The 27,017-nt window shown below is 42.3% G+C and overlaps 2 protein-coding genes across 2 annotated transcripts; one reads left to right on the plus strand and one right to left on the minus strand.

Moving 5' to 3' along the window:
• Positions 1 to 5,123, minus strand: acta4.S (actin alpha 4 S homeolog). The gene is made up of 7 exons (NM_001088897.2): positions 5,097 to 5,123; positions 3,003 to 3,150; positions 1,733 to 2,057; positions 1,463 to 1,624; positions 917 to 1,108; positions 634 to 815; positions 1 to 230 (listed from the first exon to the last, which is right to left on the minus strand). The coding sequence occupies exons 2-7, from the start codon at positions 3,129 to 3,131 to the stop codon at positions 87 to 89; spliced, it is 1,134 nt and encodes a 377-aa protein (NP_001082366.1). The 5' UTR covers positions 3,132 to 3,150; positions 5,097 to 5,123; the 3' UTR covers positions 1 to 86.
• Positions 5,124 to 18,107: 12,984 nt separating this feature from the next.
• Positions 18,108 to 27,017, plus strand: otub1.S (OTU deubiquitinase, ubiquitin aldehyde binding 1 S homeolog). Its single transcript, NM_001096270.1, is given in 7 exon segments — positions 18,108 to 18,163; positions 20,808 to 20,869; positions 21,796 to 21,894; positions 22,433 to 22,551; positions 23,186 to 23,270; positions 23,364 to 23,558; positions 26,680 to 27,017. Coding segments are annotated over 7 exon segments (810 nt in total). The 5' UTR covers positions 18,108 to 18,114; the 3' UTR covers positions 26,881 to 27,017.

Raw genomic sequence — 27,017 nt, forward strand, 5'->3', positions numbered from 1 at the left:
TTTTTAATGTTCATAACAAATTTTTTACTGTCATTTTGTACATATTTGTGAGAACTGTACACAGAGGGATTGGGGTAAGAACATAATTAGAAGCACTTTCTGTGCACAATTGAGGGGCCAGCCTCATCATATTCCTGCTTGGTGATCCACATCTGTTGGAAGGTAGAGAGAGAAGCAAGGATGGAGCCTCCAATCCATACGGAATATTTACGTTCTGGGGGAGCAATAATCTGAAGAGAAGAAGAAACATACGGTTACAAAGTGTAAAAGGGGATCACTGGAAGCATTGGTTGATTCAGTAGCAAGTAATTCTCTTCTACCCTAGGCAAGTGTTATAGAGAGGGCTATCCTGCACCCTCAAGTCCGTGTCTTAATGGCATGCAAGCTAGGAAACATTGCAGGGGATACCTATGAGCTGCTCACCATTGCCCCCCAAATGTAGCACTGACAAATGTAGACAGGACTGTATTAAGTGCAAATGTTCAGATCTTTGTGTTCCATTCTCGGTCTAAAAAAAACCTGCGCTTTGAGGTGCAACCCATGGAGCAAGGTGTCCACCAGAGTTTTATAAAGGCCTCCTGAATCTATGATTTAACTCATATCAACGTTTAATTTGATAATTCTCTTATTTACCTTGATCTTCATTGTGCTTGGAGCAAGGGCTGTGATTTCCTTCTGCATACGGTCAGCAATACCAGGGTACATGGTGGTACCACCAGACAAAACGTTGTTGGCATACAGATCCTTACGGATGTCAATGTCGCACTTCATGATGGAGTTGTAAGTGGTCTCATGGATACCTGCAGATTCCATACCTGGAAGAAAGAGAAATAAAGATTATACAGTATAATGATACCATAACAAAGGCATTTAACATCAAGTTAGCAATTTTATTGAAAAATATGAGAATACTCACCAATGAAGGATGGCTGGAAGAGTGTTTCTGGGCAGCGGAACCTTTCATTTCCAATTGTAATGACCTGTCCGTCTGGGAGCTCATAGCTTTTCTCCAGAGATGAGGAAGAGGCTGCTGTTGCCATCTCATTCTCAAAGTCCAAAGCCACATAGGCAAGCTTCTCCTTGATGTCCCTCACAATCTCCCTTTCAGCTGGGCAGGGGGGAAATAATATAATAGGATGAGTTGTTATATATCTTAAATTGGCACACCTGGATGGTGTGGGCTTGTATCACTTGAACTTTATGAGATGTTTCTGCTCTTACTAGTTCTCCCTGGATGATGTGGGCATTTATCACTTGAACATCACTTGAACTTTGTGAGATGTTTCCACTGTTACTAGTTCTACCTGGATGATGTGGGCATTTATCACTTGAACTTTGTGCGATGCGTCAGCTCTTACTAGTTCTACAGCCTTCTGCATAAATATATTTGTAGCTACTACAAGTAGCTCTTAAGGTATATTTGTATCTATTTCAAACAAAATACATAATGAAGTCTGCTCACCTGTTGTGACAAAAGAGTAGCCTCTCTCAGTCAGGATCTTCATGAGGTAGTCGGTCAGGTCACGTCCGGCAAGGTCCAGACGCTGGATGGCATGAGGCAGAGCATAACCTTCATAAATTGGCACATTGTGGGTCACACCATCACCAGAGTCCAGGACAATACCTAGAATAAAGCAAGCATAAACATATTAAGCAAAAGTGCCTTTGTTTTTGTAAAAGAGCTAACCTGATGCAATAAAGCTAATGAGAAATAGAAGAAATCTGGTCTCACCAGTGGTACGTCCAGATGCATATAAGGACAGGACGGCCTGGATGGCTACATACATTGCTGGAACATTGAAGGTCTCAAACATGATCTGTGTCATTTTTTCACGGTTGGCTTTGGGGTTAAGAGGTGCCTCTGTGAGCAGGGTGGGGTGTTCCTCAGGGGCCACACGCAACTCATTGTAAAAGGTATGATGCCAGATCTTCTCCATGTCATCCCAGTTGGTGATGATACCATGCTCAATTGGGTACTTGAGGGTCAGAATACCCCTCTTGCTCTGGGCTTCATCCCCTACATAGGAATCTTTCTGGCCCATACCAACCATGACACCCTGAAAAGAAAAGGTAAAAAAAAATACATCTTGATGCAGATCTACAACTTGGTTGAACAAAAGCACTTGATGACCAGGGTGCACTCTGAGAGGAGGTCAACGGATAACAAGATGTTGCCCTCACCAGTGATCCAGTAAAAATCCAGACAAGAAGGGAAGGAAGCAATCCTCAGGTGCCCCAGCAAATACTAGTACATTTTTTAAATTAGTCCTAGAGGGCCACTACATACGTAAACATGTAGAGGACTTTACATCTATGTACTATTGTAGTATCATGCATAATATTTTAGTTCATTATAAGGCAGTGAAAGTATCACTAGAGTTCTTGTGAATGTCTTCTGCATCTCACTCTGGATATGGGGAGTTCTTGTTTTAGAGTAGCTGTTCCGTTTTTTTACTTTAAAAGCTGATATGGTGAATATTTTATGGCATTTATGGAATCTATTATACGGAATGCTTGGGATATAGGATTTTTCTGATCTTTATGAAATTTGGATCATTACCTTAAGGCTTTTAAAAACATTAAAACATTACAAAAAAACAGTAGGAGTGTTTTGCTATGTATTTATGCTAGGGATGCACCCAGGATTCGGTTCGGGATTCAGCTTTTTTTCAGCAGGATTCGGATTCAGGCGAATCCTTCTGCCTGGCTGAACCAAATCCGAATTTGCATATGCAAATTAGGAGCGGGGAGGGAGATCGTGTGGCTTTTTGTCAGAAAACAAGGAAGTAAAAAATGTTTTCCCCTTCCCACCCCTAATTTGCATATGTAATTAGAATGCAAATTAGGATTCATATTCATTTCCAAATTCGCCAAATCTTTTGGGAATCGGGAGTTTGGCCGAATCCAAAATAGTGGGTTTGGTGCATCCCTAATTTATGCACAACAGTAAAAATGGAAACTAGTGATACAATAACAATTATACAGTTTTAATGAAGTCTTACCTGGTGACGGGGACGTCCCACAATGGAAGGGAACACAGCACGGGGAGCATCGTCTCCGGCAAAACCAGCTTTCACTAAGCCAGAACCGTTATCGCACACCAAAGCGGTAGTCTCATCGTCGTCACACATGTTTGAGCCTGGAGAGAGACTATGAATGAGAGAGGGGTGGAAAGATTAGAATAATATGTTTTATGGCTGCTCTGTGTTTACTGCCACCCCCTACACCTGTCTGACTTTGCCAGGTCTCTCCCTAGGACTCAATTTTTATTTCTCAGCTGTTCCTTTCTGTCACTTGTTCCAGCTGTCTCTGGCTCTTCTAGGAAGTGGCTACATGGTTATCTGATAGGGGGTTGCAGAAGTGACTGTGTGCAGTGATGGCATGGTATGGACTACAGTATACTGTACAGACTGGAGACAGGATTAATATGGGCATTAATGAGACAGAAAGGAGGTATCCCCTACACTTATACTGCTCTGCAAAGAAAACAGCAAGGTACGTCCTATAGGGGTCTGTGAAGAGAGAAGCTACTTTAAACGATGATACAGTCATGCTCTATGGGTCTCTCAGAAGAAAGAAGCTGAGCTTTCTCTGGCCTCTAAAACTGAGACACTTAGGGGTATATTTCTGAAAGAGTGAAGTTAGAGATCACCACAGTCTTCTAGAGTGAAATTCCGCCACTCTTCGTTCATTTCTGTGGGATTTTTAAAAGAGTATTTGATAAATACGTCTTTCAAAATCCCATAGAAATTAATGGAGAGTGGCGGAATTTCACTCTAACTTCACTCTTTGATAAATATACCCCTTGGAAGTATCTTCCAGACTTCAGATGCTGGGCATGTTCTACAGGGCATGGAAATAGGGAAGCAGAGAATACTACTCATGGACCTAACTACATAGTGTACACGACTGGTCATTTCAGAACAGGAGTATTCAGGAAATAAGTTATGTTGGGAGGGAAGAAGTATGTTCTGCTGGAGAAGAAGTTATGCGCACTGTGGATACTAAAAATGGAGGTAATGAGCATATTTGAACAGTTAAGGGATGCATGCATTGTAATGGGAGAAGTTTAATGTGCTCTGGTGGGGAATGGGGGTGCTCTGGTGGGGAATGGGGGTGCTCTGGTGGGGAATGGGGGTGTCTGGCAGTTGCAGGGAAAAAGATGCACCATTAAGTATGAGAAGCATTAAGCAGAGTCAAGGAGGAGAGAAGGATATCAGAGCAAGGAAAAATTAGGGATGTAGTAAAGCCCACCATAGCAGGAGAGAAGTTAGAGTGGTAGTTCACCTTTAAATGTAGATAATTTGCAATTGGTCTAATTTTTTTTAAAAATTAGTCATTATCCATTACTTAAATATTTTTTGAGTAGCTCACCAGTTTGGAATATCAGACATTATCTGGTTGTTACACTCTTATTAAGGGTGGTGACACACAATCTAAAATTCCTGGGAGATTAACTGCCCAGTGACAAATCTCCTCTTCTTCGGGCGACTAATCTCCCCGAAAAGCCATTCCATGGGCTAGAATGTAAATCACCAGCAGGATGGCACTTGGATTGCTTTGTTTTCTGAAGTTGCCTCCCGAGGAAACGTCGAGAAACAAAGCGCTCCAAGGAGAGATATTGGGGAGAGATCCGCTCCTTTGGCCAAACAAGCGGATCTCTATATTTATGGCCACCTTTAGTGTGTGTCACCACCCTTAATGTAGTAACCAGGCAGTAGATTGAATTATAGGAATGAATAGGGACTGATTAGAAAAAAAAGTATTACAACAAAAACAATAAAGCTGTGACTTCAAATGTCAACAGGTTTCTAGTTGCAGGGGTCAGTAACCCTGAGAACCACATTTTAAATTAAAAGCTTGAAGACAAATGATTTAAAATGATTAAGACCAATTGAAAAGTTGTTATGAATAGGCCATTCTGCAAAAAGTTAACTGGTTGAACTACCCCTTTAAGAATTCTCTGCAAGAGGTTAAGATATTGGGCAGAGGTCTGCAAGAGGAATATAAGTACAGGATATTTTACAGTGCTCTGGTGGAAGAAAAAATAATGTTCAGCAAGCAAGGGGGTTAAAATGATTAAATGGAGGTCTTACCGTGTGCTGCAGGGAGAGAGTAGGAGTAGCTGTGCGCTGGGATGAGTTGCAGGCACCTATGTATTTATACCCAGGGTGGCCCTGTGGTGTTGCCCAGGGAAAGCCCCACACTCGGTGAACTCCATATTTAGACAGAAGCCAGAACTGACTGGCCTTGTGAGGGTCCGAGCCAGGGTCTGACTACTGAGTGACCAAATATAGTGGCCTCGCCCTCCCCTTCCACTAGTATACAGATCCGACATACACATTGCTATTCCTGGATATAGAGGCTTTACTTAGAAAGTGCTGTGTGTGTGTAGATAGAGAGCAAAAAAGAGAGACGATGTAAAGATTTCATTTATCCATAGTTAGAATAATGCACATAATTACACTATTCAAGTGTCCATACAGAAAAAATATATAATATACTGCAACAGATGCACAATCAGGAAATGCAGCTTCCTACGGGAACTTTGCATATAATGTAACAGAGATAAAGGGCTAGTTGTTCATGCTACAAAATGAAATTTGCTTCTGTTTTCTATGCAATTATGCAAATAAAATACAAAGCTTAACTTGTTAGCAAAAACTCCAAGCATCTTGTTGCATAGGCAATACCACTTACAGAGAGCAAATAACAAGTCTGAATCCTGAAAAAAGTGCCTATTCTTGGAGTAAGAAAATAACTTACAGAATCTGCAAATAACACAAAGCAAATCACTGCTTTAGCATTTGGAAAGCTGCAACTTCCAGCATATGTTATATAATTTGTTATATACTATGATATCCAAGGTGCAAACATTCAATTGCAACATTCAGCTGTTGCAGAACTACAATTCTCGGAGTAATAAATCATAAATAGAGACGCATGTCCCTAGAGAAAACAATCTTTAACGCTTCACCTGTTGCAGATACTCCCAACGGCTGAAATGCTGATGTGCCCAGGCTTTCATTCTTACTATTGGAAAATAAACAGGGTTGCAATAAAATAGACGCATGTAGGTGTAAGGACTCTTATACATGAGCGTTATTATCTCAATAAAACCATTTACTTAATTGAGGAAAAAAAGCCTCCTTTTCCCATAATTGAGCCAGATTGAAATGAGTATTAGGTTTTATTTGCAACGGTCTGAATGTTATTCTATGGCATGTCTTTTAAGGAGAATTGTTGCCAATTGTAGATTAAGGGGAGATTAGTCGGCCGGCGACAAATCTCTTCTTCTTCAGGGCGACTAATCTCCCCGAACTGCCTCTCGCCGGCTACAATGTAAATCACCGGCGGGGTGGCAGTCGGAGAGCTTTGTTTTCTGAAGTCGTCCGAAGTTGCCTCACCAGGAAACTTTGGACGACTTCGGAAAACAAATCGATCCGAGTGCCATTCCACTGGCGATTTACATTTTAGCCGGCGGGAAGGCAGTTTGAGAAGATTAATCACCCTGAAGAAGAGGAGATTTATTGCCAGGCGACTAATCTCCCCGAATCTGCCTGTACAAGGGTCTTTCTGTACTTTAGACCCTGTGCCAGATAAAGAATTTGGGTACATGGCAGCCCTGTCCTCTCTGTATTCATGGGGCAAATGCAGATCTTTGCACTCAATGTTGCCTTCTTCTTGCCTTAAACCTACATTATTTGTTTGTGCACAACTTGACATTATCATTCTATACTTTACCTGGCACATTTAATGCTTAATGACAGTGTTCACCCTGATATAATATAACAAAAGTAGTCTTGAGCTGCACTGTTCTGTACTGCAGCAGGCAAATACTGTTGCTTGTTAAGGGAACATTTCAGATTTAACAATAAAGGGCCACACTTTGGAAAGAGGATTCCCTGGGTGATGCCTGATGGCTGGGGCAGTCTAAGGGAAAGAACTCGAGTGTCAAATTTGCAACCTCACAACTGTTTTCCAACTAAAACCAACACAACCCCCCCAACAGCCTTCCTGCAGCTCAAAGACAGCTGGAGGACCACAGGTTGGACATCCCTAATGTAGAAACTAAATATAGCTAACAACTGATGCATTGTACTTTTACACTAGAGACTAGTGATATTTCTTTTCTATATAGGCATATAAGGCCTGGTGTAGTAGGTAGCCCATTGGTGCTTGTATAGAAAGTAGAAATGTAATTATATATACGTATAGAGAGAGAGAGAGAGAGAGAGAGAGAGAGAAAAAGGGGAAAATTTACTTAGGTTATATTTGTTTCGGAAATCTTCACCATACTTCAATCAACTACATCTAGGGTTGCCACCCAGCCGGTACTTTACCGGCTAAGCCGGTAAAACACTTACCAAGGTCGGTATTACAAATTTACCAGTAAGGCCGGTAAATTTGTAATACTCCCTCGGCCCGCCCCCAATTTACAGTTTTTGCTGTTTTCTAGCCAATGGTGCATTCAGGCCCACCCCTTTATGTCACGGCACGCCCCTTTTTACGTCACAGCCTGTCCCCTTTTACGTCACGGCCTGCCCATTTGCTCCCGCCTACACCACCAGCCGGTAAGCATTTTATGAAAAGGTGCCAATCCTAACTACATCAGACGTTATTTTGCTACAACTACCTGTATTCATCAAAATGTGAAAATTCGTCTCAGTAAATAAACGCGGATGTATTGTCCCTAGCAAAACTTTGTCAACACGAAAGTTTCTTAGCAAATTTTCTCTAGCGTTTCTTTCTTGCTAGCAAACAAAGGACCAGTAACATCAAATTTTTTTTAAGAAAAAATTCGTTAGTATACAACGACAAAAAAACACAAGGAGAAATTAAACTTTGAAATCACTAAGTCTTTATTAAGAAATAACTTACCGAAACTCCGCTTGCGCTCCTCTTCAGAAAAGTTGATCCATTGTGCGGCGCTTGATTTCTCCTCCCTGCCTTCCTATAGGAGATAGCCAGGGAGGAGAAATCGAGTGCCGCAAGATGGATCGACGCCCTGTCGCCTTTTCTGAAGCGGAGTTTCTGTAAGTTATTTCTTAATAAAGACTTAGCAATTTCAAAGTTTCATTTGTCCTTCTGTTTTGTTGTATACTAACAAATTTTTTTTAAAACAAATTGATGTTACCGGTCCTTTAACTTAATTACACTTACTTTAATTTAAATACAGGTCAAATGTAGGTATTTATTAGTGATGGTGAAATTGCTGGAAGTCGCCACTTATTTTAAAAATGTCCAAGGAAGCAAAATAAAGACAAAAGAGATCCTCTATTGTCCTAGACATGAGTCAACCCTAAAATGAATGTGCAATGAGCTTCAAATGGTTAAAAACGTTTAATTAACATACATTTAACAGTTAACATAATCCCACATTTATGACTTTTTTTTGAATACAGGAAATGATGTCACTGACATAGTCATATTACATACCTCCCAACATTTTGGAAGTAAAAAGAGGGACAAAATAATTTTTTCCGCACGTAGCGCAGCAATTTTTTGACCACACCCCTTTCTGTGGCCACACCCCCTAATTACCATGTTTGTTTTACAAAATTTGGCAGGTTATGAAAGTTTGAAAATATTTCTCCTTATCTAAACTGTGTTTTTGTGTCTCAAAATTGTTACAAAGTATCTTATTTGCACCTGTTAGCTGTTCTGGGCTCTCTGCTAAAAGCCAATTAAGTGAGAAACTTTGTTTCTTTTTCTGGCTGTTCAGTGCAGAGAAAAGAGGGACTTTCCAGTACAAATGAGGGACTGCGGGTTGAGCTGTCAAGAGAGGGACTGTCCCTCCGAAAAAGGGACAGTTGGGAGGTATGATATTGAGGATGTAGCTTCAGCTTAACAATTTGCCAGGTAGAACCAGGTGAAGTAGACTTTGGAGAAAAGGGTAACGTAGTGGAAAGTTTACAATTTGCAGATTAATGATCGTTCGCCTGAGCAAAAACAGGCCTGGAAAAATGGATTGAAAGTGCTCTAGTGCTGAGCTGTTTCGTTAGCGAATTTTCTTCCTCGCCTTTTAGTAAATTGGTGAATTATCAGCCGTAGTGTTTGGGGAATTTACCCATCAATATGTGTGACCAGAGTGCCCTTTATGTATTACGAATTTACAGAATTTACCGGCAAGTACAGTTTTGGTAAATAATTTTAATTTATTTTTATTAAATTAATTTGATAAAAAACCCGATCAATAGGATTCTGACATTGGATGAATACAATTTTAATAAAGCATTTTTTTTTATAATTAAGAAGAAAAAAAACCACACGATAAATGAAAATACATTTATAAATGTAAGTGTTTTTTTTTTTAATTTTCAGAGGAATTGCAAAGTCATAAGACAAAAGCAATGACTACAAGTTTTGAGGCTGCCAGGGGGTAAGGATTACTTTCCACCACACTGGATTATGGGACACAGGCGTGACATTGCACATCAGTGGCTTTGAGTCTAATGATATTTCTACCAGCAACACTGTGATTTATGTGCAATAACAATCATTCCAACTGTTCCTATATAAAACCGAATGAGAATGTCAAGCAAAATATCCATTCAGGGATCTGGAGTGCTATTGCTCCCTACCTTATTCTTCTGCATACCATGCTCCAAAAAAAAGTAATAAAGACATGACCACACCCACTATAATTACTACTAATTCCTACTCAGATGTGCCAATATAATTCCTAAGTAAAGTAGATAATGGGCATATTAACCATAGGCATGTCAGTATTATTATTACATAAAATGGATCAGAATATTAATTCCAGCCGTGCCGGTATAATTAATGTAGAAATGGCCAATGAAAACTCCATTCATTCCAGATAAACCAGTAAAATCCCTGAAAAATGGCCAATAATTAACGGCACACGTGCTAAAAATGTAATAAAAAAATGAAAGACATAATGGCACAGTGGGCCCTGGGCAGATGCCCCATTTGCTGCTTTGTTAAAGCAGCCCTGCCTGTGTCTTCTTTTTTGGACCTCCTGAATGACTCCCAAAGTGGTCATGCTGGGGCCCACCCTTAAAAAATGTGTTTGTTTACAGTGCCTGGTCTAAGGTTGAGGGGCCCAAAGACTCCAGGGGACACCGTATATTGGAAGCAGGCCCGTACTGGCAATCTGTGGGTTCTGGCAAATGCCAGGGGGGCTGCTGTATGGTTCCATAGAAAGTTACCATAGAGTGGGATGGTGGGGGGCTGTTTGGGCTGGTAGGGGGCTGTTTGGGCCTCTGCGTACTTGGAATGGCAGGGTGCAAGGAATATAGCTCACCCTGGTGGTCCAGTGGTGTGGCGGGGACGCCCGCCGCTTCTCTTCTCGTGCGCTAGCACTCTCTTAGTGCGCGTGCGGCGCGCACTTCCGGGTTTTGAAGGCGCATGCGCGCTGGCGTGATGACATCAGCGCGCAATGGCGCGAAATTTAAAGTATTAAAGGGGCATTCTTAGTGTTTGTCATTGCCCGTGATAGGATTGTTATCCTGGTGCTTCCTGAGCCTTGTGCTTTCTGACCCTGAATCTGTATCCTGTTCTGATTGTCCGTGTTTGTCCCTGCCTGTATCCTGACTATTCTGAACTCTGAATCCTGACCCAGCCTGAACTTTGACCGCTCTCTTGCCTGATCCCTGTCTGTTTGATACCCGGTTTTGACCCTTGCCTGCCTGACTATTCTGATATCTGCCTGCCTCGACCCAGCCTGTCTGACCATCCGCTTGCCTTGTCCTTTTGTACCGTGACCTTCGGCCTAAAGACTCTGCTAAACAGCCGTGCCCCTTTGCCAGCCAGAACATCTCTCCTTGCACCCCTTGTTAAGTCCAGGTGGCACCCAAGTAAGCTGAGGGCTCCTCCCGAAGCCCAACTGTGGTCACACTACTGGTGAAGCCGAGCCGAGACCAGGGTGCTTGGAATTTGTTCTGGTATCAGGTGCCGGCCGTGACACAGGGCCTATTTTGACTCCCAGTCCAGGCCTGATTGGAAGAGGAGGTGCTGGGATTCCAGTGGACTCTGTGTATTGGAAGAGAAGGTTCTGGGATTTCAGGGGACTCTGTGTATTGGAGGAGGAGGTGCTGGGATTCCATGTGACTCAGTGTACTGGAAGAGAAGGTTCTGGAATTTCAGGGGACACCATGTATTGGAAGTTCTGGGATTCCAGAGGATACTGTGTATTGGAAGAGGAGGTGCTGGGATAATGGATAGAGTTGCCACCTAGCTGGTATTTTACTGGCTTGGCCACTAAAAATGAAGGTTGATCCCAATGTTATTAATAGAGAAAAATGATAAAATAAAGGAAGGCCGGTATTTTTTCCGGAAAAGGTGGAAAGCCTAATAATGGAGGCCGCTGTATTGGAAGGAGGGGTACTGGGAAGTTATAGTTAATAATGTCCCTGTTTGCAGCATGTATTGAGTAGTAAATTAGTGGGGTGCCTGTAAGGATATTAATGAGTGGGGGAGGGATATCAGGGGATCAATTCATGGAAACAATAGAGTTCGAGGTATATTGGGGATCACTGGGCTAACGGGTGCTTTGAATAAGGAAAGGGTTCCCCCATGGACTGACTCCCCTCTCTCTTCTTTGTAATTATGGGGTGACAGTTTTCCTACAAACTATTTGGGGAGCACAGGGCTGATAAATTTACCAGACACACCCCAGGGGTACGAGACGTCACTACATGTTGAGACATTTGCCTGACAGGGGCTGCTGGGACATTTTTACTTCCCCTCTGCACCTGTTCCACAACAAACACTAAATGACAACTTGTCAGCACGTAATGACGCACATCCGGTCTCTCCGCAGCCATTGCTGACCAGCGGGAGGGGGCGGGGACTCAGACACGTTCAATTTTTGGCGACAGGCGTGGTCGCTCAATAACCAATATAGTCTACAAAATGAATCTAAATTATAATTTTATGTTTTATGACTGACTACTGATGCAGGAGTATCAATAAAAAAAGTGCAGATCAGTGAAGGAAATATGCGGCGCACTTTATACACGTCACAACATGGCTTCCCTCAGACCGGCGTCGATCAGCTGTCACGTGACGAAGGTTATAAAAGCTAAAGCTGCGGCTTTGCCGATTCATTCCGCTTGACCTTGTGTGAGCTGAAGCTGCTGCTGACACACGCACAATCTCGAACATGTCTTCCGCTCTGACTCGTCTCGTCCGGCTCCCAAACCTGCTGCAGGCGCCTGTGAGGAGGGGGATTGTCACCAGGCCGGCTAAGAGCCCAGTGTCTGCCAGGGTGAGAGAAAGTGACCTTGTGTGTCCGTCTCCTTCATTGTGTTCTGTGTAAATCCGCCCACACATGTTCCTTATGTAATTCTGCCGACTAAATGATCATATCGGTTTTAATAGATTTCTCGATTTCATTTAGGGCAAATGCTAAGATTCGGGGAGATTTAGTTGCCCTGTGACAAATCGCCTCTTCTTCGCACGACTAATCTCCCGGCAATGCCTTCCCGCCGGCTACAATGTAAATCGATGACACTCTGATCGATCCGTTTTCCGAAGTTGCCTCACGAGGAAACTATGGGCAACTTCGGAAAATGAAGTGCTCCGAGTGCAATCGCGTCATCGATTTACATTGTGGCCGGCGGGAAGGCATTGCCGGGAGATTAGTCGCCCGAAGAAGAGGTGATTTGTCGCAGGGCAACTAAATCTCCCCGAATCTTATTGTCTGTCTCTGCCCTAAGGTGACTTCGGAAAACAAAGTGCCATCCCACTAGCGATTTACATTCTAGTCGGCAGGAAGGCTTTTCGGGGAGATAAGTCGCCCGAAGAAGAGGCGATTTGTCGTCAATCGACTTACTCTCCCCGAATCTTCTCGTCTGTCCCGCCCCTGAAGCAACTTCGGAAAATGAAGCGTTTTGAGTGCCACCCCACTGGCGATTTCGATTCTAGTCGGCGGGAAGGCATTGGGAGAGATTAGTCGCCTGATGAAGAGGTGATTTGTCACCGGGCGACTAAATCTCCCCGAATCTTAGCGTGTGACCTTAGTCTCCTTGAAATGACTTTGGAATATGCCGCACGCATGCGCTCTGGTCTCAGCTGTAACTGTACAAGGATGTTGCACAAAGGGCAATTTCGAGCATTTTGGCTCCCAAATGTCTTTGGAAGGGAGAAAAGTAACACCCAAAATTCCTCCCATCCTCTAACCGTCACCCTTAATGGAGACATTTTGTGTAAAAAATAAGAATGTACAAGTGCATTGTACTCATTTAGATATAGAAGAATTGTGCTTAAAATAGTAGTGTTTCAGGCTGATTAATTGAATATTTCTGCAAAAACCCTAATAATCCCTCCCTTCTCTTCCACTTGCTGCTCCCTGAATTCCCAGGCTGTGCCCTCAGCTCACTGCACTGTAGGACAGGAACCAATCAGCAGCTAGCAGGACCTGATAGGGAACTGAAGCCTGTCTGTGCTTGTGTGACTGCAGGGCTGTGATTGGCTGTCCCCCTCTTACTTCTTCTGGCAGGGACTGTTAGGACACGCCCACCCCTAATTTTAAACAGGGACCAGAGAATATCTATAGGGAGCTCCAATAAAGGGGCTATTTTTTAAAATAATATTAATATTTAGCGCCATGTAAAAGCAACACCATATATTACTTATAATTGCCTACACAATCGTTTTTTTCATTTATCCTATGTCTCCTTTAAAGGGGAAGGAAACCTAGTTGGCGCAAAAACCCTCCCCCCCCCCTCCCGTGTGTTGCTCACCCTCCCTCCTCCCCCCTGGCCTACCCGTCCCGCTGGGCAAATGCCCCTAACTTGTTACTTACCCTTATGCGCAGGTCCAGTCTACGGAGTTCACAGGCGACATCTTCTTCCACGCGATGATCTTCTTCCTGCTTTGAACGGCGCATGCGCAGTAGGAGCATTTCGCCGGTACGATCTACTGCGCATGCTTCATGACTTTTGGCGTATGCGCAGTAGATCGTACCGGCGAAATGCTCCTACTGCGCATGCGCCGGTCAAAGCAGGAAGAAGATCGCATGAGAGAAGATGGCGTTGGTGAACTCCCTGGACTGGACCTGCGCAGAAGGGTAAGTAACAAGTTAGGGGCATTTGCCCAGCGGGACGGGTAGGCCAGGGGGGAGGAGGGAGGGTGGGCAACACACGGGAGGGGGGGGAGGGTTTTTGCGCCAACTAGGTTTCCTTCACCTTTAAAATAAAATGGATGGGAAATGCCACATTAATGTGTTAAATGACAGTGATGATTGCTTGACAGCCTGCAGTTCTGCATTATTATTATTATTATTTATTATTGGGTGCTTTAAAGGTGCATCCCACTCAGGGGAAATTAAACGTATTTGTCCCACTCTCACAGAGCAGAAATAGCGAATGCTGACGACTGCAGCGCAGTCCAAGAGGTGCATGTATTGCCCCTATACTGTTCACTTTGGACATTGACCTTCCAAATGTGCTGTAGTAGGACACCGGTTGCTAGGATTTTTTTTTTTCTAGAGTGAGTTGTAGTCAAAAGGGCTTTATACTGTCATAGCACAAACAAGATGTCGGCTTATAAAATGCTTCAGTTATGCCCCCTGAAATGATCAACTGTTTATGATGATGTTTTGGTATCACTGAAGCTCCAGTAGCAGCACCATTTATTCTACAATCTGCAGTAAAATATAGGAGATTTTTTTTCTTGCTCATATATGTGTATAGGGCTGCTGAGACCATTCAGGACAAAGGCAACTGAACGAAGGTTAATCAGACTGCAATTGCCTGTTGTCCTCAAATGATTTGTTTTCTCTAGCTTTGCTTCAAGCGAGAGCAACGATGAGTGTTTTTTCTTTGCCTTGTAGCTATAAACGCCCTCGATGACTAGATGTTCCCAAATGCTTTGCCCCTTGTGTTCTTGTGATAGAGCAAGGGACCAAGGGAGGGTGAACAGGTTTGGCTACTAAGTAAAACCAGATAAAATACCTGAAATCTGTAATGTTGCCTGTAAAGTGTTTTACAAGAACAGAAGATACTTGTTTGTTTCTTTGTAAAATAGATATTTTCATGCATATTTCTGGATGTAAACAGCTGTTGGCCTTTGTTTTTTCAGGAAGCCGTGATTGCGATATCCTCCTTCGTAGTCTGCTTTCTAGGACCAGCTGGATGGGTTCTTACCAATATGGAGACGTATAAGAAGAGAGACTAACCATGAAGTCATTGGAATCTGCAACATTCCTCCTTCTGATCCATAAGACGGAAACATGCGGCTTTGCTGGTCCTTAAAGCAAATGCTTATCCTGCAGTTCTCCAGCAGTCTGTTACATTAAATTATGTTTACTTCAATGGATTCTTATTTCTTGTCTTATTGTAAATCTTTGTTGTATTTCTTTTTGTAGACGGTTGATACCCTGATGCCTTTTTTTTTTGGGTAGCCTCACACTAAGCAGCAGCTGGATGATTGATGGGTTGAGGCTAACACTTCTTACAGTTCATTCTGAGTAGAGTAGCTAGGATGGACAGCATTTTCCCATTTGCAGATACTGTGCAGACGATGTGAAAGCAAGAATTCGATAAGAGCCATTTAAGGGCCCTTATACACAGGCATGTCAATGTTTGTGTATTGAAATGCTTTCTGTGCTTCTCAAAATGAACCAAACCGAATCCTGGATCCCTTAGTAAAAGTAGTAATCACCAAATTTCAAACTTGGGCACATTATTAAATGTATATTTATTTAAATTAACAAAAAAACAGCATTAACAGATGTAACTGCAATAATTGCATATGGAATGCTTTGTAAGGGAAAGCAAAATCTCAACAGCTTTTCCAAACCATAACCCTATATCGTGGGCCAGTGTCATTCCCCTCCATCGCTCCATTATCGATGTCTCTTTGACCTCTAAAACAGGTCCCCAAACTGTGGTACTACATGCCCAATCTGTCACAAACCAGTTTTGCTGTCCTTGATACTCATAGAGTTGTTGCAGGGTGACTGTCTCACCAATGGATGTATCTGTAACTTTAGAATGAGATGAGAGATAATATTGGAACCCAAAAAAAATCTGAAATCTCTGCTTCAAGCTATGCATTTCCCAGTGTGAATCCCAGTTGTCCTCATTCATTACAGTGGGTGATGTGTGTACCCAACCTTTACCACCCTCCTAGTGCATCATTTGTTTCAACTCCCTGAGCCCCTTGTAGTTTTTTTGGTGGTGTAATCCAGCTCCATCTCCGAAACAGTGTTCAGTACACGTATTCTCTGCTTGTGCCGATACAATGCTCAGCAGCATAATGGGGTTACTGGGCAACACCATCACAGACAATGGGAATGCGAACTGGGTTTTTTTTTTTTACATTCATCAAGATATGGCCCACTGCAATGCTCCAATTTATATATATATATACAGTATCTTCAAAAATGGATCCGCACTCCAAACAATTCAATCAAAGTGAAATTTATTAGAACATCACTCACGTGTCCACGTAAGTGATGTTCTAATAAATTTCACTTCGATTGAAATTTCACTTTGATTGAATTGTTTGGAGTGCGGATCCATTTTTGAAGATTGTATATCATAAACTTGACCCATCACCCACCACAAACCAGAAGGGATTGAGTGCAGGTACTTTCTGAACTTTATAGAGAGAGAGAGATATATAGATATATATAGATATAATTTTTTTTATTCTTTGTGTGTATGCACTCTTACCAGATTTGTAGTTACTTCGGGTGCGTTGGTCAATTTTGGTCATACAAGAAGATGGAAGGACTCGCACACCATTTCCAGTGAATAAAACAGTGTTATTTTATTCTTAGAAATGCATCTAAGAATAAAATAACACTGTTTTATTCACTGGAAATGGTGTGCGAGTCCTATCTTCATATATCTATATCCACAGCACTCGTCTCATCTTTGATGTCACTGGAGGGCAATTGTCATTAGAGAAGATGGAAGAGCACAGAGGGGTTGGTGGTGCTTTTGGGCTGGTGACAGAACTAGGGGCAGGCAGTAGAGGCACTTGCCTAGGGCACAACGTTGATTGGGTGTTGGACATGTAACTCTTCTGTCTGTCTGACCCTGAACAGGCCCTTGTCTCCCTCATCGTCAGGGGTGTTTTTTAATTAAGGCACCTGAGGGCCTGTGCCTAGGGCGGCAGGTTTTGGGGTGAAAGTGCTGGGGGTGAGGGGTATGGGGCTGGTTGGCAGAAGTGATGTTGTGTGATGTCACTTCCGCAACGTCCGGTCCCCCGTAATGCCTTCCCGTTGGCTAGAAATCACTGGCGGGATGGCCGCTTCGTTTTCTGAAGTTGCCTCACGAAGAAACTTCAGGTGACTTTGGAAATTGAATCACTCCGAGCTAGGTTCTAGCCAGTGGGGAGATTGGTCGTCTGAAGAAGTGGCAATTTGTTGCCAGATGACTAATCTCCCCGAATCTTCTCATCTGTCTCTGTGCTTAAAGGAGAATATAACCCTTAATGAAAAAACTCTACCCCCCCCCCCCAGCCTAGGTGTTACCCCTGGTAAATGCCCCTAACCCTTTACTTTCCCCTCGGTGCAGATTCAGGGCATCAGAGTTCACGGGCGCCATCTTCTTCTCTTTGATAATCTTCGGAATGAGTGAAGTGGTTGAAGAAATCTTCTGTTTCGCAACAACTGCGCATGTGACGAAAGTCACGGAAACTGCTGAATCACCGGGAGAAAACCCGAAGAGAAGATGGCGCCCGTGACCTCCGCTGCGCTGAATCTGCACAGAGGGGAAAGTAACGGGTTAGGGGCATTTACCAGGGGTAACACTTAGGCTGGGGGAGCAGGGAGGGGGGTCTATGAGGGGTAGGGCTTTTTATAATTAAGGGTTTGGTTCTCCTTTAAAGAAATAAGAGATCACTAGTGGACATTTTGTGCCTGGGGGAGGGGACACTAAATGATCATTTCTATTAAATCCGTGTAGTGTCAGAGTTCTACTGACTGGACACACTGTGAGAATGAAACAAATTGTGTGTGGAAGTGAGGGAACGTTTAGAACACACACACACACCGCATTAAACTGCTGATTAGTACAGTCGCCTCAGGCGCACAGTTACTATAGCAACCGTATCATCCTGCCCCAGTCGAAGAAATCGAGGAGGAACTTCCGGTTTAGATTCTCCCGGAAGTGGCGTTGGTCGGTCGGAAACATGGCGGCGGAAGAATCTGTGAGGAGGCAGCAGCCGAGTGATTGTGACGGTGAGTGGGTTCCAGGGTGTACCTGCGCGTGCTTGTTTATTCCTCACATAATAACGCGCTCGGGGAGAGAATTGTACGCGCACAGGCTGCAGTGACGCCCACACAGGGGCTCCGGGAGACCTATAGGAATACGCACAGCCCACTTGCTCCACAGCTTTTTACTTTACACGTGACTTCCTTGTTCAGCCCAATAGTCCTGAAAGGGGGTGTTCCCCTTTGTATTAACTGTCAGTAGGATGTAGAGAGGGATATTCTGAGACAATTTGTCATTGGGTTTCATTTTTTTATTATTTGGGGCTTTTGACTTATTTACCTCCAGTTTGTAATTTCAGCTGTCTGGTTGCTAGGGTCCAAATTCCCCTAGCAACCATGCATTGATGTGAATAAGAGACTGGAATATGAACAGGAGAGGCCTGAATAGAAAGATGAGGAATAAAAATTAACAAAAACAATAAATTTGTAGCCTTACAGAGCAATCGATTTTTAGATGGGGTCAGTGACCCCCATAGAAAGCTGCAAAGAGTCCGAAGAAGAAGGCAAATCATTTTAAAAACAATACAATATACAGCGCCGGATTTGCTGGATGGGCGTCCCTTGGCCACGTGGTCCTAGCGCCCACACTACCTCACGCAGGCGTGCAAGCGCTGGAGCACTGGGGAGTGCTCCCCATAGAACAGATGGGCGACATGCCGCCCCAAAAAATGTGCTGCCAGACGCCCAGGCTTTTGTGGCCTCCCCACAAATCTGGGCCTGACAACGGGGCCGGAACTAGGAGTAGGCAGAGTAGGCACGTGCCTAGGGCGCAAAGGTGGAGGGGCGCCAGGTACTTACTTCTACCCGTAGTCAGGTCCCTTCTCGGCCACTTTTGCGGAACTTGATGTATTTGCGCATGCGCGCGAACGTCTTTTCGCGCACAATCCCCTAGCTCGCGCGCATGCGTGCACCGAGACGGTGCAGCAAACTAGGTGACTTTGATCCGCTACCCAACCCGGACCGCAATCCACCGACCACCATCAAACAGGAAGTGATGCTGCTGCAAACTAGAAGTGATGTCATCAAAAGTGGGCGGGGACAGAAGCAAGTTTTGTAAAACTTTAAAAGGAGTAAATATAGACGATATTACATAAGATAAGAAATTTAGATGAGACCCGCAACTCGACCCGCGGCTATACCCGCAACTGAAAATCCTCCCCTCATTCCGCAGGGTACCTGCTTTTTTTGCGGGTATCCACCTCGCTGCAGGACTCTAATGTAGGGTGCCCTGTTGGAGGTGAGAGCAATAGGGGTGCTGCATATCCTCTGCCCCAAGTCAGTGCTGAGAATATAAGAAGCTTTGGGAAAAGAGAACATTCACAGCACTTGGGATTATTACTTTGGTTCATGCTCTTACTCTGCCTAGGAGATTTGTTCAGCGCCCAAAAAACCTGCTTGAAACATGCTGTTTAAATTCACCTACACCATAAGCAAATTCATGAAATGCTTTCCTTGACCCTTAAAGGAAAACAATACCCCCCAAACAATGTAGGTCTCTATTAAAAGATACTGAGTAAAACAGCTCATGTGTAAAACCCTGCTTCATGTAAATGAACCATTATCATAATAATATACTTTTCTAGTAGTATGTGCCATTGGGTAATCATAAATAGAAAATTGCCATTTTAAAAAATAAGGGCCGCCCCCTGAGATCGTAAGATTCACTGTGCACACATACAAACCACATGTAAGGTCACATGAGCCAATTAACAGACAGAGTTCTGCCTTTTGCTTCCTCACTTCTTCCTGTTACAGTTAGAGCTGCAGTATTTCTGGTCAGGTGATCTCTGAGGCAGCACAGATAGAGTCACAAAATGGTGGTTCAAGGCAAGAGATGTAAAAGGGCAATATTTATGTAAATATATATTCCAGTTTGGTAAGATTCTTTAATATGTCATTCAATTTGATATAAACTATCTGTTGCTTAAGTATTCATTTTGGGGGTATAGTTTTCCTTTAAGCCTTTTAGGGGGTTACTTATTAAAGTCCGAATGGCAAAAACGCAAAAAAATTGTTTGTTTGCTTTTTTTTACTATAAAATCCAAATTTTTAGTGGAAAAAAACCCTAGAATTTTTCGAGATTTATTAAACCCTAAGGCTGCAAAAAGTCAGAATCCCAAAATCCGGCATCTCAGACCTGCCAAGGTATATAAGTCAATGGGAGAGGTCCCCATCCTATTTGGACTTGTCTGTGGTGGAATTAGCAAAAACAATTCTAGCTTTTTGGGAAAAAAAAAAACATATGACCCAATTTTTCATACGATTTTTTTTTTTAATTTGTGCTTTTTTTTTTTTTTTAATAATAAATAAGATAAAATCTTGGATTCTAGTTCAGTCAAACATTTTTAATTAAAATAAGAAGAAGAATTTGCATTTTGATAAATAAGGCCCTTCCCTGTCCATAGCTAGAGTGGGACTGCTTATTCCTTAACATTTTCATTTACAGTTCTGCTTACTCTGTGGGATACTTCCCCTTTTAATAAACGTTTATAGAAACACGTGTGTGAGTGCAATGAAATTATTCTTTTGAAGAAAGTGTATTTTTACTAAATTTTGTTAGGTCTCTGTTTGACTATAAATACCACTTACTCAGTTTTCCTCTTCTCTTTAGGTGGGAACTGTCTCACTTCCGATGAAGCAATTATTGCTCAGCAGGATCGTATTCAGCAGGAGGTGAGCGACAGGATCAATACATTTGTTTTGGGAGGTTCACCTTCAAGTACACTTTTAGTATGTTACAGAATGGCTAATTCTAAACTACTTTTCAATTGGTCTTTATTAATTATTTTTTATAATTTTCAAATTATTTCTTCTGACTCTCTCCAGCTTTTAAATGGGGGTCACTGACCCCATCAAAACAACAGATGCTCTATAAATCAACAGATTGTTATTGCTACTTTTTATTCCTCATCTTTCTATTCAGGCCTCTCCTATTCATATTCCAGTCTCTTATTCAAATCAGTGCCTGGTTGATATGGTAATCTGGACCCTAGCAACCAGACTGCTGAAATTGCAAACTGGAGAGCTGCTGAATAAAAAGCTAAATAACTCAAAAACCACAAATAATAAAAAATGAAGACCAATTGCAAATTATGTCAGAATATCCCTCTCTACATCCTACTAACAGTTAATTTAAAGGGGAACAACCCCATTAAACATGCTTTTTTTCTGTGAGGTCACTAGCATAGATGTACTTTGCACAACAATTGGGACATTTTTCTTGTTCTGTTGCATCCCTTATGCAACAGAACAAGAAAAATGTCTCAATTTGCAATCTTAATTTGCATATTAGGGCCGAGAAATCACATGACTTTGTCACAAAACAAGGAAGTAAAAAAATGTTTTCCTTTGCCTCCCATAATTTGCATATGCAAATTCGGATTTGGTTCAGTATTCAGCCGAATCTTTCACAAAGGATTCGGCCGAATCCCAAACAGTGGATTCTGCATGAGACAGCCATGTGGATTAAAGCTGGCAGCTAGCTGCTACTGTTTTGAGACCCTGCCCTCAACTTGTATACATGTGTCTTTTTAATGCTCGGTCATGGAATCTAAACGGTCTGTTCCTTTAATTCATGTGATTGCTGTCTTTATTTACAGATTGCTGGTCATACGCCATTGCTCTCTGAACGTTTGGAACTGTCTGTACTGTACCAAGAGTATGCCCCCGAAGACCAGGTTTACCAAGACAAGATCAAGGTATATGTAAAACTTTTACAGGACTATCCAAGTATTGTATCTAAAATGCTTTTAAGAGTGCGTAACAATAAGGGGCAGATTTATTAAGGGTCGATTTGATTTTTTTTTATGGTCAAAACTGTCAAATTCGATTAGGGAATTATCGGAACTCGAGTTTTTTAAAAAAAAAAAAATTGAATTTGATTTTCGAGATTTATCTGGCCCTTTAAGAATTCGAATTTGACTATTCGCCACCTAAAACCTTCCAAATGACTATTTAAGTCAATAGGAGAGGTACAGGGATCAATTTGGAGATGTTTGCAGCCTTCTTGACATTCGCGTTTGTTTCGGAGAAAGAACTCGAATCGAGTTTTCTATTATTTGAATCAAATTAGATTTGATTTTTTAATTTTTTTAATAAATCTCCCCCAGTTAAAAAACTCACATGAATTTGAAATTCGACCCTTGATAAATGTGCCTCTGAAAGCTTGTGCACCAGAGAGTTTCAATTTTAGGGTTGCATAGAATCGGCTGAGTCAATGATTTTATCTGATCGTAGGACCTACATAGAAGATACAATCACATACGACGTACACGGCCAGATGGCAACTGTTTCTATCGAGCGTTTGGCTTCTCTTATTTAGAAGCTTTGCTTGGAGGAGGACCAGAGCTTACGAGGTGAGAAAGAAAGACATAAAAGTAATTTAAAGGGATTCTGTCCTGATTTTTATGGTGTCGTTTTTATTTCTAAATGACACTGTTTACACTGCAAATAATTGACTGTACAATATAAAATGTCATTCCTGAAGCAGCAAGTGTATTTAGTTGTAATATTGGTGTGTAGGTGCATCTCAGCTCATTTTGCCTGGTCATGTGATTTCAGAAAGAGCCAGCACTTTAGGATGGAACTGCTTTCTGGCAGCCTGTTATTTCTCCTACTCAATGTAACTGAATGTGTCTCAGTGGGACCTGGATTTTACTATTGAGTGTTGTTCTTAGATCTACCAGGCAGCTGTTATCTTGTGTTAGGGAGCTGCTATCTGGTTACCTTCCCATTGTTCTGTTGTTTGGCTGCTGGGGGGGGGGAGGGAGGGGGTGATATCACTCCAACTTGCAGTACAGCAGTAAAGAGTGACTGAAGTTTATCAGAGCACAAGTCACATGACTGGGGGCAGCTTGACCCGAGTATAAGCCGAGGTAGAGTTTTTCAGCATATTTTGGGGGCTGAAAAACTCGGCCTATACTAGAGTATATACGGTACATCTTTTTTTTTTTCCTTAATGTTTTTTCTCTTCCTTCCCAATATCTCTAGGTTCAAGGAGGTGTCGTTACACAGTAAGGATGAACTGATCCGGCAGGGATTTACAGAGTTTACTATAGAAGATTTTCACAATACGGTGAGTGGGAACAGGACAGGCAGCTGGATAATCAGCAGTTATAGATGTGGGAAGTGAGAATCTAATGGCCATTTCATCCCTTTGCCCTCACAGTTTATGGACCTTATTGCGATTGTGGAAAAGCGCCCCACTATTTCTGAGCTCCTTGCTGCATTTAATGAGCAGACCGTGTCCGATTACGTGGTGGTGTATTTACGTCTCCTGACATCAGGTCACTTGCAGAAGGACAGCATCTTCTACCAGCATTTTATAGAGGGAGGAAGAAGCGTCAAAGAATTCTGCCAGCAGGTAACATGACTAAGGTTTGGGCACATGTCAATACTGTACAGATTTCTTTTCCATCTACAGGTTAGAGTTTGACTTTAGATGGAAAATATTGTAGACTGTCCTTGACAGAACCATGGATGATTGTGATTTCCACCGCTCTTATCTCTACCAAGATAATGACCCTCACATTTTGCAGCATGTTCTGTACAACTCTATGTATGATAATGCTGTTGACTATCAAGGTATACTTTGTGTTTTCAGCAGTTTCCCCATCCCTTGTGCAGCAGCTGGGCTTCTGTTTAAAGGGGTGGTGCACCTTTACGTTAAAGGGATTCTGTCATGATTTTTATGGTGTCGTTTTTATCTCTAAATGACACTGTTTACACTGCAAATAATTGACTGTACAATATAAAATGTCATTCCTGAAGCAGCAAGTGTATTTAGTTGTAATATTGGTGTGTAGGTGCAGCTCAGCTCATTTTGCCTGGTCATGTGATTTCAGAAAGAGCCAGTACTTTAGGATGGAACTGCTTTCTGGCAGGCTGCTGTTTCTCCTACTTAATGTAACTGAATGTGTCTCAGTGGGACCTGGATTTTACTATTGAGTGTTGTTCTTAGATCTACCAGGCAGCTGTTATCTTGTGTTAGGGAGCTGCTATCTGGTTACCTTCCCATTGTTCTGTTGTTTGGCTGCTGGGGGGAAAGAGAGGGGGTGATATCAGTCCAACTTGCAGTAGAGCAGTAAAGAGAGACTGGAGTTTATCAGAGCACAAGTCACATGACTTGGGGCAGCTGGGAAACTGACAATATGTCTAGCCCCATGTCAGGTTTTAAAATTAAATATAAAAAAATCTGTTTGCTCTTTTGAGAAATGGATTGCAGTGCAGAATTCTGCTGGAGCAGCTCAATTAACTGATGTGTTTTCAAAAAAAATAGTTTTTTTTTCCCTTGACAGTATCCCTTTAACGTTTAGTAAGTTATAGAATAGCCAATTCTAAGCAGATTTTCAATAGGCCGTCACAATTTATTTTCTATAGTTTGTTTAATCATTTGCCTTTCTCTTCACACTCCAGTTTTCAAATGGGGGTCCCAGACCCCATCTAAAAAAACAAATGCTCTGAAACGCTACAAATTTATTGTTATTTGTATTACTTGTTTTTCTATTCAGTCCCTCTCCTATTCTCTTTGTCCAATCAGTGCATTGTTGCTGGGGTAATTAGGGCCCTAGCAACCAGATGGCTGAAATTACAAACTGGACAGCTGCTGAATAAAAATCCAAACTCAAAAAATGACGCCAATTGCAAATTGTTTCAAAGTATCACTCTCTACATCATATTAAAAGTTAATTTAAAGGTGAACAACACCTTTAACAGTCTCCCTTTCTGTGTCCCTGTGATGCTGCTGCGCCTGACAGTTTATTGGCTGAAGGAGTTTATTGTATTCAAGGCTGAAGGTTGCAACAAATGGGTCTATTCGCTTTCAATTGACCCTTATCTTTGCAATTTGGCCTTTATTGGGTGGCCCTAAATTGTTTGGTAAGCTACCTGGCTCTTCTCCCACCATTCACTTGACACTCTGCTAGTTTCTCCCTATGGAAGACGCCATGTTGTTGTGAGCTTTTGGGCAGTGTGCTGCAGCATTTTTTACATATAGGTTGCCCAAACAGCGGCTGGAGTGGCTTTATCTCACGTGATTACCCGTACATATATTTTATCCATTTCCTGCTCAAAACCTTTTTGGAGAGGAGATGTTATTCCTAAATAGACTTCCTGTTATTTTGGGCTTAGCCAGTAGTGATGTGTGGGTCGGGATTTCCCAGACCCTAACCCGCATCCAACTTCCGGGTTGCATTTATAGACCCGCACTGCCCCGCCGATGATGTCACTAAAGGGCGGGGCGAGCAGCGTTGATAAAAGACGGAAAGCCGGAACGCGGGCATTTGAAGGTACACACACACCCTGGGTGCAGCCCTCGATGTGGATAAATAGAAGAGGTCTGAAGAAGCCGCACTCACCGGTCTTGTGATATGATGGAAGCTTTCATTGTGGGCACAAACTAACGATTCGGCTGGAACACCAGCTTTTTTCAAAATGGAAGAGAGGATTGTGACGTAGCCAGAAAGCTGTATGTTCTGTCTATAAAGGGCTATATCCCCCGAATGTGTCTCAGTCAAAACTGTTAAAAAGTGCACAAACCGTGTGTATAAATCAGTTACACATTGTCCATATGGTGTCAATATAAAAGTGATATTTTGTAGTTAAAACCAGTTGATAGTGTAGCAAAAGATGTATTCAGATCAAGCGGTAGTATTGTATCTTGTAGCCAAAGGAGAGGTTTTTTTCTGCCAAATCAAAATTGATAATACCTAGATATATAACTCTATATTTTAAGCCGTTCCATATAGACAAATAACAATTGTATATATAGTGAATAAAGTAGCCCCTCTTGTAAAATATAAGGATATTATAAGTTACAGAGGAGTTTCATGACCATATAAAAGTACGAGGCCGAAGGCTGAGTGTTTTTATACAGGACATGGAACTCCGAGGTAACTTCTAATATCCTCATATTTTTCAACTGGGGGAACTTTATTTATTATAATACACAAGTGTTAGTGAGTCATGTGACAGAAATGACATCAGAACTCACCGTTTATAACTGATGACATCAGAACTCACCGTTTATAACTGATGACATCAGAACTCACCGTTTATAACTGATGACATCAGAACTCACCGTTTATAACTGATGACATCAGAACTCACCGTTTATAAGGATATAATTTACAAGATATTCATGGCTTTTGTGTATTATATATGTATTTGCCACAGTCCCAGCGAGCTTTATGATAAAAGCAGTAGTGTGGCTGAAAGAAGGCAAATTGAAAATAACCTGAAGTGTTCCTGTATAAATTCATTATTTGTATTTTCATTCTTTTCATTGAAGAACATGTAGAAATGTGACCCTTCCTTGTATCTGTATTGTGCTAAGTGCAGGTCTGTAGCCTCTCTCCCCATGAGGGTGTCAGTTCATTCCTGTCTGTTCTTATCAGCACATACATATCTGCCCTTTATCCATGTATCCCTGTGTTAAAAACGGATCAAAATGACTAATATGTCTTCTTTCCTTCCTACCCGTTTAGGAGGTGGAGCCCATGTGTAAGGAAAGTGACCACATACACATCATTGCTCTGTCCCAGGCCCTAAATGTCTCCATCCAGGTTGAATATATGGACAGGGGTGACGGGGGAACAACAGTGGCCCATGTTTTTCCTGAAGGTTCTGATCCCCCTCAGGTCTTTCTACTTTACCGACCTGGACACTATGACATTCTCTACAAGTGACCTCAATCTGTTCTCTAAACATTTTTCTGCAAAACTGTTCTCCCCCCTTCCCCACCTCCCCTTCTCCTGGTCTCGGCCGCCCCTCATCTACCCTGTTACGTTTTATCTCTACAGGGAAAAATAAATAATAAAATCCA

This window comes from Xenopus laevis, chromosome 4S, assembly GCF_017654675.1.
Source record: "Xenopus laevis strain J_2021 chromosome 4S, Xenopus_laevis_v10.1, whole genome shotgun sequence".
Lineage (NCBI taxonomy): Eukaryota > Metazoa > Chordata > Amphibia > Anura > Pipidae > Xenopus > Xenopus laevis.

Excerpts from the sequence above, each read along its gene's own strand:
- acta4.S (NM_001088897.2), bottom strand. The coding sequence starts at position 3,131 with ATGTGTGACGACGATGAGACTACCGCTTTGGTGTGCGATAACGGTTCT. Across the intron at positions 816-916 it reads CTTCCAGCCATCCTTCATTG|GTATGGAATCTGCAGGTATC; the intron begins GTGAGTATTCTC and ends TCTTTCTTCCAG. Across the intron at positions 231-633 it reads CAAGCACAATGAAGATCAAG|ATTATTGCTCCCCCAGAACG; the intron begins GTAAATAAGAGA and ends TCTTCTCTTCAG.